The 13,896-nt window shown below is 56.6% G+C and overlaps 1 protein-coding gene across 1 annotated transcript in view; it reads right to left on the bottom strand.

Moving 5' to 3' along the window:
• Positions 1-52: 52 nt before the first annotated feature.
• The window catches only part of TCFL5 (transcription factor like 5), a 14,431-nt gene continuing 587 nt past the window's right edge, over positions 53-13,896 (bottom strand). The window contains exons 2-7 of the mRNA XM_032878705.1: positions 13,525-13,896; positions 12,325-12,511; positions 11,909-12,071; positions 10,082-10,328; positions 8,190-8,331; positions 53-817 (exon numbers count right to left, since the gene is read on the bottom strand). Coding sequence (XP_032734596.1) covers positions 695-817; positions 8,190-8,331; positions 10,082-10,328; positions 11,909-12,071; positions 12,325-12,511; positions 13,525-13,896 — 1,234 coding nt within the window. The 3' untranslated portion in view covers positions 53-694. The remainder of the gene's footprint in view (positions 818-8,189; positions 8,332-10,081; positions 10,329-11,908; positions 12,072-12,324; positions 12,512-13,524) is intronic.

The raw sequence follows: 13,896 nt of genomic DNA, 5'->3' as shown, positions 1-13,896 counted from the left end.
AAACCCAGTATTATCTGTTGTGATAAATAAAGCCACTCGTGTGAAAACCTCCGTTCCAAACACTAGTTTATTACACACCAAGTAATGACTCTGAATATGAAAATGAGGGCATTGAAGGAATCCACGGTGACAATATCTCCTTTACGGGCAAAAGTGGCTTCAAAGGGAGTCTCTGGAAAATGTCCAGCGACAAGGCTGGACACAGACCGCGTCACAGGACCCCGTCCCATGTCACCGGAAATCAGCACAGGGGGAGGGAGAAACAAAGGAGTAAAATTTCCAAACTACTTCTAATTAAGAACAATTTAACTTGTTCCAATTGCTAAGTGGGCGTATTTAAAATGTAAATAAAATATGTAAAAAGCAGTGCACCTTGGAAGACTAAGGAAATTACAAAGGATGTTAATTTTTGAAGTTATCATGTTAAGAAAACATGATGGAATCAGGCGGATAATTGAAAAGTTTCTTGCTAATTGTCAACATGTCTTCATCCCCAAATGGTGTAAGAGGACACGAAAGGCTAAGGATTTCGTTCTAGACAAACATCTCTACAAAACGTGCTGTGACGTCCCCGCGGAGGCCCCTCAGCTGGACTCACGTCCCCCAGAGCCAGATCGCCGGGGCTCCGGGGCCGCACGGACGCTGGGGGCCCCGGGCAGCCGCCGCCGCTGCCGGAACTGGCGGTCCCTGCCCGTCACTTGACGTCCATGGCCGGGCTGCTCTGTAGGCTCTCCTGCACAGGGCGGGCCGCCACGGAGTCCAGTCTGGTCAGCTTGAGCCTTCGGCCTGTCTTACCGCAAAACACACTCTCGAATTCCTGAAGTTAAGAAAGAACCATTAATGCTGTGAATTTACGGACTCGGAAACGATCTCAAAACACACACAGCTGGGGACGCCCATCCGGCTCAGCCAGCGGTGGTGGGCAGCTCTCGGATCTCGGGTCGTGAGTTCAAGCCCCAAGCTGGGTGTAGAGATCACTTAAGATGAATAAATAAGATTATAAAAAATTACAAATACACCAAAGGTTGAAATTATGACCTAAACTACTTCAAAAGATAGAAACGTGTCACCACAAACTCATGTCACCTCTTGTAAGGGGGTGTGCGGGGTGAAAACAGGAATTCAAACATTTTTCTCAAAGAGTCACATTTACATCTACTATTAATTTTCCAGTAATTCCCATGATGCCCGTCCATATTAAAAAGGCTTCTTTATTTAAAAACAAACACCTATACTTATGTTTTCTAACACAGTAAAATCTGCATGCTACTGAACCATTTTCACATGTGTGCGCGCGTTTGCCGGGCCAGCTGTCCCGTAGCATCACTACTGTCCCCCTGCAGAACTTCCATCACCCACTAGACACGGGCCCATCACTACCCCGCACACATGGGGGGAGGGCTCCGGGGCAGGCCTGGCATCAGGGGTCGGCTCTGGAAGCTGAAAGCTGGCTCCCGCGGAGCCCCGTCCACTGCGGCCCTTGCTCCCGCTCTCTGCCTCTAGGAACTTTGCCAAGTCCCGGGCTTCACAGCAGGGTCAGACTGCCCATTTCCTGAGCACACTGGGCAGCCCCAAGCTCACAAAAGAAGGCGAGAGCAAGCCCATGGCCTGATCTCATCAGCCTCTGGGAAACAAACATCGGGGTACGCAAAATGTACGAGGTGGGAAGGACTACAGGAGGAAGGATTCCATCTCTTCAACAAAAAAAGGACGGGGCAGGGCGCCTGGGTGGCTCAGTGGGTTAAAGCCTCTGCCTTCGCTCGGGTCATGACCCCAGGACCCCCGCCCCGCATTGGGCTCTCTGCTCGGCGGGGAGCCTGCTTCCCCCTCTCTCTCTGCCCGCCGCTCTGCCTACTTGTGGTCTCTGTCAAATAAATAAATAAAATCTTTTTAAAAGGACGGGGAGGCAAAGAGGAAGCCATCGTGGACTCAGAGACGTTGAGCACCACCAACCAACGTTCGGCTGGACGGCATCTGGATCCTGACTCAAGGGAGTGGGCAGCACAGAGACGGCTGCAAGCCCATCGGGGCGTCTGGATGTGCTGTGGCTCTTTAACCACGTGTCTACATTCGGAGATGCCCTTGAGAATGAAACTGAGAGATCTGCGGAAGCTTTAAACCACCCATCGAGGGCCACAGGATGGGGGTACTGACCACGCGCCCTTGTGTCCGAGGAACACTGGAGCTCTGGGCTCTGCTCTCCCCATGTCTGTGCATGGATACGTTTCCGTAATTTTTTTTTTTTTAAAGCATAACATTCCTTTTTTTTTTTTCTTTTAACATTTTATTTGTTTATTTGACAGAGATCACAAGTAGGCAGAGAGGCAGGCAGAGAGAGGGGGAGGCAGGCTCCCTGCTGAGCAGAGAGCCCGATGTGGGGCTCGATCCCAGGACCCTGGGATCGTGACAGGAGCCGAAGGCAGAGACTTAACCCACTGAGCCACCCAGGCGCCCCTGAAGCATAACATTCTTAAAAATTAAATTTACGTTTATAGATTTTCTATTATGGTAAAAAAAATACAGAACATGAAGTTTTCCATTTTAGCCACTTTAAACGGTTTTACCCAGTGGCACTACCTTCACGATACCATGTGATCAGCACGGTTTCTGACTTTTCAGCATCCCCCCACGGACACTCTGTCCCCGTGAGACACGGACTGTCGCCCTCCCCCAGCACCCACCCCGTGTCCCACTTTCTGCGTACGAATTGGGACCACACAGAGGTTGGTGCAGAAGCTGTCCTTCCGTGAGCGGCAGCCTCGGGGGTGCCTGGGCCGTGGCCGGTGCCCGGAGCGCTGCCTTTTTGTGGCCGAACCACATTCTGCTGTCGGCGCACACGCTGTGCTTATCCACTGATGGACACTTGGGGGCCTCCATGTCCAGGCTGCTGTGAACATTCCCATACAAGTGTCCACCCGGGTCCCCACCCACAAATGCAACGGCCCATCTGGCAATTCTGACTTTCTGAGAACTGTCACCCCATTTTCCACAGCAGCTGCACGGTGTTCTGCTCCCAGACCTGCTATTCCGCCTGTCTGTCCGTCCATCTGTGCGTGCCAGCCACATCTACTGGGGGCATGCGGCAGAGCCTTGTGGTTTGGATCTGCATTTCCCTGATGATCAGGGATGTTGAGCATCTGCTCACAGACCTGTGGGCCATTTGTTTACCTTCTTTGGAAGAAGGTACTCAAATCCTTTGCTGGTTTTGAATCATGTTGTCTTTGTTGCTGGGCTGTAGCGGGTTCCTCCTGGATTCACATCCACCAAGGGACGCAGGAGTACCGCGCTGCACTGAGAACACCAGGCCCACCAGTGGTGGCCACAGTGCGCTTCCTGCCGCCCGCACTTGGGCTATACCTGCTCAGATCTATTTTCTTCCCGAACTTTAAAGGGCCTGAGGGTCTAGATTGAGCCACATTTTGACAATTTCCTATGTATATCCTGACACTCAAAAGCCCAAAATATAAAATATTTGTCCATATATGAGAAGGTAGAATTTACCTCTGAGAATAATTACATAAAAGTCACAAAGAAGGAAACCGTCCCTTCTGACAAAGAAAGTACTCGAGACTTTGAGAACGTCGTGCACACGACAAGGTGAGCGCCAGGCGTCCACCTGGCTGTGCACACTTCTGCCAGCAGTGGGGAGCCGCGGTGCGGTCTGGGTTTCCCGGGGCCCTGGCACCTCCTTACCGGGGCCAGAGGCAAGCCGGCAGCCGCCGTCCTACCCCCTCCACCAGCATCTGTTTCAGTGAAACGACAGAGTTTCACGGGAGTTTTACGAGTCAGAACACCATGAGGTGATGTCTAGCTAAAGCTGATAGGCACGTTAGGTTTGTAAATATGGGAACACCTGATAGAAAGAGCGACTTTTTGGGGCACCTGGCTGGCTCAGCAGGAAGAACGTGTGACTCTTAACCTTGGGGTCATGAGTTTGAGCCCCAAGTTGGGTGTGGAGACGACATAAACACAAACTTAAAAAAAGCAAATTTCTTTTTTTTTTTTTTTCTAAAGGCGGTACTTATTTATGACAGAGACACACAGCGAGAGAGAAAGCACAAGCAGGGAGAGAGGGAGAAGCAGGCTCAATCCCAGGACTGTGGGATCGTGACCTGAGGGGAAGGCAGACGCTTAATGCCTGAGCCACCCAGGTACCTTGGAAAGCAAATTTCTTAAGAGATAAGAGAACGATGGCTCCAACTGCACATCAAGGAGCCGTGCCAGGAAGCTGGAAGACCATGGGCGATGCAGGCCCCTGCGAGCGCGGACCCACCTGAGCACATGCGCAGGGAACCAGGCCGGGCCTCTCGGAGCAGGTCTGCCTGACAACAGAGGACAGGAAGAGTCTGGTTTGTTTGTTTTTTAAAGAATTATTTTTTAAAACTTTTTATTTATTTATTTGACAGGGAGGGAAAGAGAGAGAGTGTGCAAGAACACAAGCAGGGCCAGGGGCAGAGGGAGAAGCAGGCTCCCCGCTGAGCAGAGAGCCCGATGCGGGACTCGATCCCAGAACCCCGAGACCATGACCTGAGCCGAAGGCAGAGGCTTCACCGGCTGAGCCCCCCAGGTGTCCCGAGAGCAAGGGTCTGAGTCGCTATTAATGGTCCCAACTGAACAAACGCAGAGCTCGCCAAACGGACAATACATGTTTTTTCCAAATAAATACAGAACTTTTAAAAACTGACCACAGAAGAGGTCACAACAAAAGTCTCTCAAAAGAAACTTTTGAAAGTCTCTTTCAAAAAACTATTTCTTTATAAATACCATCTTCGCTTATGAAAACGTAATAAAAACATGTGAAAAACAGACCAAAAGCTTTTAAACTCAAGATGCCAGAAAGATTAAAACTACAAAAGCATAAAGACGGTAAAACTCCCAGAACAACGTACAAGCAAATCACAACAGAAAAAAGCACCACCGTGGCCCGCAAAAGCCAACAGAGCAAAACAAGGTCAGAAGCCGGGACACCCGCGGCCGCTGAGAGACAAGGCACAGAGCCCCGGCTCGGGAAGGGCAGGACCAGCCCACGGGGAGCGCCCGGCAGTGCCTGGCCACAGCGCTGGTCCCAGGTGTCCGCAGGGAGGTTTTGCTCCTGCCAGGCCCACCCAAGCCGTATTTATACACGAGATGTGAGAAATGAGTTTCAACGTCCTCGGTCTCTGCGTCCGTACAAAGACGGTTCACAGAACTGTTCTGTGCTGACCGCCTTCATCACATACGGATGAATCCTATTACTAACTCACCGCTAACACGTACACAAAGCCAAACGTTAAATCATTTTCATTTTTGGTTTTTTTAAAGACTTTATTTATTTGACAGAGAGAGAGACAGCGCGAGAGGAAACACAAGCAGGGGGAGCTGGAGAGGGAGAAGCAGGCTCCCCGCTGAGCAGGGAGCCCGACGCGGGGCTCGATCCCAGGACCTTGGATCATGACCTGAGCTGAAGGCAGAGGCTTAACGACGAGCCCACCCAGGCGCCCCAAATCATCTTCAAAAATATAAAAGCTTTTCTCCAAAGAAGACATCGGGTGGGCCACAGACACATGAAAAACTGCTCAACATCCCCCGGCACCACGAGCATCACCGCGCCCGTCAGAAGGGCCAGAACTGACCAGTCAGGAAATGACAGACGCTGCCGAGGATGCGGAGAAAGGGGGACCCTCCCGCGCCGTCGGCGGGGACGTGGGCCGGTGCGGCCACTCTGGAGAACAGCACGGAGCTTCCTCAGAAAGCTGACCAGAGAGCTGCCCTACGACCCAGCAATCGCACTACGGTATTTCCCCCAAAGATGCGGACGCAGGGACGCGAAGGGAGACTGCACCAAGCGCCCAGAGCAGCGATTCCACCGCAGGCGAGCCCGGCGAGGGGCCGAGACGCCCTTGCACGGACGCACGGACGCACGGGCAAGATGCGGCCACGGCGCCTCCGTCAGAGGACGAAGATGGCGTTTGCATCGACGTGGTGGGGAGCAGAGGGGATCGTGCGAGTGAACTCCGTGGAGCCGTGGTACGGTTTCACTCACACGTGGAATTTAACAAGGAAAACACAGCAGCCACGGGAAAAAAGAGAGAAGTCAAACAAGAAACGGACTCTTGTCCTGTCCTGCAAGACGGTGGGCGGAAAAGCCGAGAAGGCGGGTGCCGGCGGCGAGGCGGAGAAGGTAACCAGAAGGCTAGAGCGCCAGAAGGGGAAGCGCCGCCGCGGCCGAAAGCCTGTCCCCGCGGCGGCCCTGGCTCCACCGCGCATTCCGGAGGGGCCGGAGTGGACGAGGCATTTGGCAGCTGAGTCCAGGCCTGGAAAGAGACGGAAGGTTCGTGCAGCTGTCGCAGATGCAGCTGGCGGTGACGGGGACGGTCGGCGCCCCGGCAGGTAAACTTCGCGAAGCGCCGAGGTCTTCCTCCTGAAATGAGCCTTGTGCGCTCCTGAGCTGGGGCTGGGGTGACCTCCCGCGAGCGCGTGAGCAGGTGCGAGCCCGCATCCCCCAGGACCACCGAGGCTGGCCTCGCCGGGCGCCGCGGGGGCAAGACGGTTTCCCTGCAGCCGCGCGCACCGGCTTTGCCACTTGTGCCTGCGCCTCTGTCCCTAGGCTGAGCTCCGCGGTCGATCGCGTCAGAAATTCGCCACCACCTCCCCTGCCCAAACCCGCAGCGTGAAAATCCCTGGAGCCTCGCTGACGCCTCCCGCGGGAATCTGCGGAACCCAGACGCGGGAGGGCGAGAGCGGGGACGCCGAGAAGGGAAGGGGGGCGGTGGACGTGCGAGGCGGGCGGACAGCCGCGGGCCCCGGCCTCTGCCACGGCGTGAAGCCGCTGCTCGGTTCAGGGCCACCGCCGCTCGGTGTTTTCTCTCACGACGGACTTGGCCCTCACAGAGAGGCGTTCTAAATTCTTACAAAGAACCTAATTAAATACCTCGTCCCTTAAGAAAAACAAAGAAACAGACTCCGCACTCCAGAGCACACGGAGGGCCAGCAGAGCGGGTGCGGGCGGCGCCGGGGGCCCGGGACGGGCAGGAAGGGGGACACCTTCCTGTGCTGCTGAACTCCGGCGGCGGCCGGATGTGCCCGTCTGTCCTATACCTGCCACGGACACCATCACGTTGCGCTAACTGGCTGGAATCGAGAAAAAAAGCTTCACAAAAAATGCACGCGAGAGCATCATTTTATTAAAATTCACAGCCTCCCTCGAACACATAACATCAAACGCGAGCCACAGGGTCACCATAAGCCACTGGGAAGGAGCGGGACGCAAACGCCGCTCGGAGACGCGATCGCACGGGCGATGCCACGGCGCCATGCGGAGACAGAGTGGGGACGGAAACACAGCCGCGGCCCTTGCCCCGCGCGATCCACACGCAGGAGGCTCTTTGGAAAAGGCTTTGCATCGACGCACCAACCTCAGCTCGGTCCCTGCCAGACGCCGCGACCACGGCAACCACACGATGGCCTGGACAGGGAGCAGCGCCGGGGTGCGTGGGGCTTGCCCCCCCCCAGGGCCTCAGCAGCACTCGGCCTGACCACCAGCACGCTGAGGCTGGCACCGGGCGCCGAGGTGCCCCCCAGGGCAGAGCAGTGAAGCCAATGCCGGGAGCACCCCGTTCTCCCATCTGACCCCCGAGGAAGGGGCGGCTGCGCTCCCTCCCACTCACACCACGTGTTCGGCCCTGCCAGGAGCCATGCTCGCTCGCTGGAATTGCCCCTGGGACCGAACAGACAGGGTCAAGGCGGTTCTGGCTGCACTCAGGGGCCAGGTGCTCGGGCCCCAGGGCCCCCACGTTGTCCCCGGTCACCCAGCCCATGGAAGAGAATCTCTTCCGCGCCTTCTGAATGCATGTGGGTTCCAGACACTATCTGCCTCTCTCTTCCTGCCTAACTCGTCTCGCTTCAAGCCTTCGCGAAGCTGTCATAGGGTAACGGGTGTCCGAAACCCCGGCAAGCCCCATCGGGTCCGCTGCCCGCAGCAGGGGCTGTCACTCAGACGCCCCAGGTCAGCGAACTGACCCAGGCTGTGACCATCAGTCCGTAAGTGACATGCTACAACTCTAACGAGCTTTTGTTCAAAGCGAACTCAGTATCCGACACTGGATTCCAGGAAACAAAGGACCGTCAGGGGCATTTTAGGGAAAAACGGATGAAAAACATCACTTGTAGGTTTATAACATTCTGAGACTGCACCTGCCCTCATTACTGACCTTTTTGAGAGAGTCTCCGTGTCTTTCCTGAATGTACTTCAGGAATGCCGTGGTCCACTGCAGAGTGGTCGCCTTGTCTGTCTCCGCGTTGCAGAATGGGACTAAAAGATTCAACTCGTCACAGCAAATGCGGATCCTGCGCCTACAGGCAAAATCCAAAGTAATCACGCTGAGAAGCAGGCGCCAGGCCCTTGCTCCTGGCCCGGCCCCCGGCGCTCAGCTGCGCTCCGCTGGGACTGCCCTGCTCGCGGGCCAGGAGCAAGGGCCAGGTTCACGTCTCTAGACCAAGGACAGAGCCAAATCCCCCAGATGGGAAGCAAAACTGCGTGTGCGCTTTCCCTGGGTAGATGGTTCCTTACTCAGAGCTCATGACCCTGTGCCAAGGGACTCACCCGCAGCTACGTCACAGCTTTGACCGCCAAGGGGCCCGGCTCACAAAAGGACCATGGACCACCCGCCTGCTAAGACCCCGACACCCAGTCTTTTTAGAGGTATTTTTTTTTTCAGAGAGAACTGAAATCACAAACTGGGCCTTACGATTAGACCACGTTAACTCTCACAGATGACACTCGGCGTCGCACCACGTCCTAGAGACGCTGACACAGGGCAGCAGACGGGAGCATGACCCTTGCTGCCCACCTTCCCACGCGCACACGTGGGAGCTGACGCAGGGACCTCGTCAGGCAAACACAACAGCTGGCGCTTATCTCCAGTCTGTGCAGGGGACAGATCGACGTCACCGAGGCACGGAGGTGAGAGGGAGCAAACCGGCAGTGTGGTGCCCTAGTGGACGGCAGGCTGCCAACCTGCGGGGAAGGGTCCTCCCACGGCAGGTACCCAGGAAACGCCGATGAAATGTCAGGGTGGGAAAGCTGCCCTTCGTAGCTCACAGAGGTCCTTCAGTTTGAGAGACAGAGCGTGTGCGCGTGTCCGCGTGCGCATGCGTGTGTGTGGCCACGGGCGGGCTAGCTAGCTGTAACACGTCCCTTAAAAAGAAATAAACTGCCTCAGGTCAGCTGGGGCTGGAGCTACATACCTGCCCTGCCCCGTGCTGCGTGCGGAAAGGACACTGGGACAAAGTAGCCGTCAATGACTACGTTAACTACGTTAATTATGTTACAGAAACATGGAGTAAAAACCCAGCTGCAATACAGAGACATTAACCACCTTTTGGTTCTACATAAAATCTAAATAAAATTCTAAATAAAATCTGCAGATAAAACGACCTAAATAAGAGTTTTAACCCCCCCCAACATTCTTAAAAGAAACAGGCAAAGCTGGGTGCCCCGGTGTGCAGCCCAGCTGTCTCCCGAGGCCCGCTCACAAGGCCGGCGCCAGGCGGCTGCTGGGAACTGCGATCTCGGGAGGGTTCCCGGCACCACTGGTGAGGTGCCTAACCATGCCTAAAAGGTCGGTACCAACAATACGGCTCGTGCTGAGCGCTGGCTCTCCTTCTGGGGCTCACCAGGGAGGGAACGTCCCCGTGACCTGCTCTGCCAATAAAACCCTGGGGCACCGAGTCTCTCGCGAGCGTTCCCTGCTGGGAAGCTCGCCGGCCTCAGGACCAGGGGCCGAGGGAGCAGAGTGCGTCTGGGAGGCGACACCCAGGAGCTCGCGTCTGGCTCCCCGACTTCTCCCCAGGCACCTCGGCTAAATCTGCTGTGTCCTTTCTCTGTCATCGGTCGCAGCTCGAAGTCTTCCTAGCGAATCATCAAGCCTGGGGTGACCCTGGGGACCCCGGCCCGCCGAGCTGAACCAAGTCAGCATCTCCTCGGCCAACTTTTCTCCGCTGGGCACACGCCGAGAAATAACTGCTGTGTCGGGAGTAACCTGCCTATCGTTGCCGGTAACTGTCGCCGGCCTGCGTGTCCACAAGCAAGCACACGCGTTACCTTCTATCTCTTTCCATGCGGTTGTGCCTCTCCCTACGCTGCGACCTTCCTCCCTGGGGCCCGCTCTGGGTCTGCTCCCCGAGGTTTGCCTGCGAGGACTCCGCGGGCGGCCAAGCGCCCTGTGTGGAGGTCGAGGCTTCGCCCACGTTCTGAATCTCTCCAAGGGCTCTTCGTTCGACACCCGCGTCCAGCTGGCGCGCTCGGCTCCGGTTCCTCTTACTCACGGCTTGCTTACATAGCGCTTCTTCTTTGCGAAAGAAGGAAAGAGGGGCATTTAATTTTTTATTTTACGTAACTTGTCCCCATTAATGCTGAATGTATTTCGTGGCATTTTTCAAGCCTGAACGGACACGCGAGCGGACGAGGAACGCCCAGAACTGAGCGGGAGGAGCCGTCCCCACTACGGTAACCAGTACAAGCCGTTCGCGCAAAGCTCCAAGCTCCAAAGCACAAAACCGAACATAAACCTGTAACTAAATTAAAACACCCCGAGCAGTGTGTTAGCAACAGAACCTTGTCCGAAGTCCCTCATTTATCAACAGGTGTTAGCTGCTGTCTGGGAATAGGGAAACCAAGAGGTTGTTTGACTTTTCTGATGTTCAGAATGGAAAAAACAAACTTTCTCCCCAGGATTTTCTTTTATACGATCACTCTAACGGGACAGCAGGTGCTCTACCTCCCATGCTCAGAAGAGGACAAGACCTGTGTGCCCTAGGGCTCAAGGTGCCCCCAGCTGACCAGCGACTCCGCCCCTGGGAGGAGGAATCACATCACAGCTCTTATGTGTGCCGGGGGAACACGGCAAGCCCCACCGCATCGAGGCCAGGCGGCGCCTAACCCGTGTGCGGTGACAGGCATTCCTGAAACACCAAATGAGACCGAAGTCTCTGTGGCCAAAGGGTCCCTCCATACAGCTTTCACTTCGGGACCTGCGAGGAAGACACGGCGGGGAATTCACAGCGTTGGGACTATCTTGCTCCTGAAGCAAAGGAATTAGTACATGGTTTCACCAACAACCCTTCACTCTGCACAGGGAAGCACCTACTTCTGCATAAAAAGTCCGAACAGGAAGAACCCCCTGCCTGGAGGAGGCAGCTCTGCACGCCCGCCCCCGCCCCCATCAGCTCTCGAAAAGCTAGGTGTCCTTTCGTCGGGTTAAGTCGAAAAATACTTTGTTTGCAGGGAGAAAGGAGCTGAGAGCTCACTCTCAAGGTGAACAAAGTTCAAACTGCCTTTGGCAGTTTCTTTCTTTCTAAAACTTTCTGAATCAGCTTATGGCCTCTTGCTCCCAACTCAAACCTTTGCCCATGTGTAGACTGTCTCCTAAAGCTTTTAGCAGGTTTCAGACTCCTGCCCCACTCATGAAACATAAAATAAGAAACAAAAAACCAAAAACACAACTATTAAGTGCTTTCAGCAACTTGAAGGAAACAGAATTTATGCAAGTCTATCATTTTTCCGTTTATGAAGATCACCAGTAAGAAAAAGCAGCCCTCAAACTCAACGACTCCGTCCAAAGCATACGTATGACGTGTGAGGGGCGCGGGGTGGCTCCGTCGGTTTGGCGGCCGACTCCTGATTTCGGCTCAGGTCGTGAGATCGAGCCCTGCCGCGGGCTTTGTGCTCAACAGGGGTCTGCCTGAGATTCTCTGTCCCCTTGCCTCTCACCCTGCTTGTGTGCTTGGTCCCTCCCTCTCTCTCTCTCAAATATAAGGATAAATCTTTAAAAAAGAAAAGACGAACTCATGTTTATACTCGGCCTCTTGCCGTCCCCACCCTCGGCCAAGAAGTCCAGCAGGGCAGGGCTCCCTCCGCTTTATGGCTTACCTCCTACTTTAATCCAAACCTGCTCAGGCAAGGCTTTGTTTCTACTGCCCAAAGTCTGTTTAGTGGATTCAATTTCCTGCTGGTAACAGAAAGAGAATGCTCTAGGCAAGCCAATGTCCTGATGCTTGGCAGCTTCGAGTACAGAACACGGGTTCCCAGAACCCTGGAAAAAATGAGGCGACAGCAAGTTTACCAGCACGCACGCAAATCTAATGCCCTCCAACCGAAGACATGGCAAAGACGGTAGCGCAATTTGAGGAACTCTGCGTACATCCAGGACTTTAAGATGTTCCCAAACCACACGAACGGTCTTGATTTTAAAGACTATTAAGCTCAATGAAAGAAAAATCCTTCAGGCCTAATGAAAATAAAATCCACCTAGTACAAAAGAGCAGCCCTGGCAGTCCCTCCCTTACCTGCGTCTGTGAGAGGCTCGAGCCCCCCGAGGCAGGGCAAGCATTTGCCGTGAACAGAGGGCATGTAAATTGTAAAGCGGTGGCGGCCGCCGCGGTTTTGTTTTTTACCAACGTCGTGCATTTGTTTTGTTGCTGATGAAGAGGGACGTTCATGAACTCGGAAGGATGTCGGATAAGAGTTACCAAACTGCCAAGACAAAGGAGACGCGGAGACGCGTGAAGACCGAGTGGCAGGCAAGCGGCCGAAGGCCGTGACCCCCAGCACGCTCTCCCGGGGAGCAGCGGGCCGTCTAGACAGCCGCATCTGGCAGGATGAGCGCCCCTCCTCGCGGAAACCTCCACAGAGCCAGGCTCAACCAGCGCAGTGGTGGCCAGGCTCAAGCTTCTTCCTGGAAGAAGGACCAGGCGCTGGATGTCACCTGAGACCAATCTCTCTCGCTCTTTTTCTGGCCATTCTCCAAAATCTGGCGACTAGGGACAAAATGGGGATAATCCCAGGGTAGGGAGGGACAGAAAGCCGAGGAGCCCCCGCCGCGCAGTGGCTGTTCCTCTTCAGTAGGGGAGGCCGAGTGAGGGGCTGGCATCCTGGGGGGAGACTGGAGCTGCGTTCTGTCATCGGGACACCTTCCTCCACCAAGGCTGCCCCATGTGTGGAGTCACCCCTAAGCTGAGTCGCGGCGGGGGGGAACAGGCCTCTCCTGACATCTGGGTGGAAGACCTGGTGCAAGAGGTCTGGTCCTCAGAAGCGCCTGCACGCTCGGCTAGGGGCGCGGGCCCGCAGGTGCGGACGCGGGGCGCACACCGCACACTCGCACGCGCGGCGACGGGCTCTGCGCTGCGCACTCGCTCAGCACGGGCGGCTGGCCGCTGCCCAGAACGCCGACCTTTCGGGTGGGCCCCGGACCCAAGGGGGTCTGCTGCCCGCGAAGACCTGGCAGGAGGAGGCTGCCGGCGCTCTCGCGCGGAGACTCCAGCTACACCCAGACCCGCCCCGGCCCCGTTCGCGGGGAGACCCAGGCTGCGGCGCGGCGGCCGGCCTCTGCTCCCCGGTCACCCTGTCCACACCCGGGCCCGCCGGGCAGACGCCAGCCGCCCAGTTGGGCGGGCGGCCGCTCCACGGGACCTTGCCATGTGCACCCCGCGGGCCCGCGCCCCGCCCCCGCCCGGCCTCCCGGGAGGGCGGCGGGGAGGGACACCCACTTGTTGAGGGCCACGCCGGGCTCGGGGGGCTCGGCGCCGCGCGGGGCGGCCGGCGGCTCGGCGGGGAGGCTGTTGAAGCGGTCCTCCAGGCGGACGCGCACGGCCGACTTGGCCCGCGCCTCGGGCGCGCCCTCTGCGTTCTCCTTGCCGCCGCCGTCCGGCGCCTTGGGCCGCGGCGCGCCCGCACCGGGGCCGTCGGCGCCCGGCGTCTTCTCGGCGGGGGCGGGGGGCGCGGCGGCGGCGGCGGCGGGGGCGCCCGCCTCGCTCAGCAGCATCATGCGCAGCTCCTGGAAGTCGACGTGGCCCAGGCAGGGCGCCGCGCCCGCGAAGCCGCCGTCGGCCAGCGCGGGCGGGCAGAGCACCGGGTACACG

Source organism: Lontra canadensis, unplaced genomic scaffold (genome assembly GCF_010015895.1).
Source record: "Lontra canadensis isolate GAN:19392208 unplaced genomic scaffold, GSC_riverotter_1.0 scaffold65, whole genome shotgun sequence".
Lineage (NCBI taxonomy): Eukaryota > Metazoa > Chordata > Mammalia > Carnivora > Mustelidae > Lontra > Lontra canadensis.
This window is presented reverse-complemented; position numbering and strand designations above follow the sequence as displayed.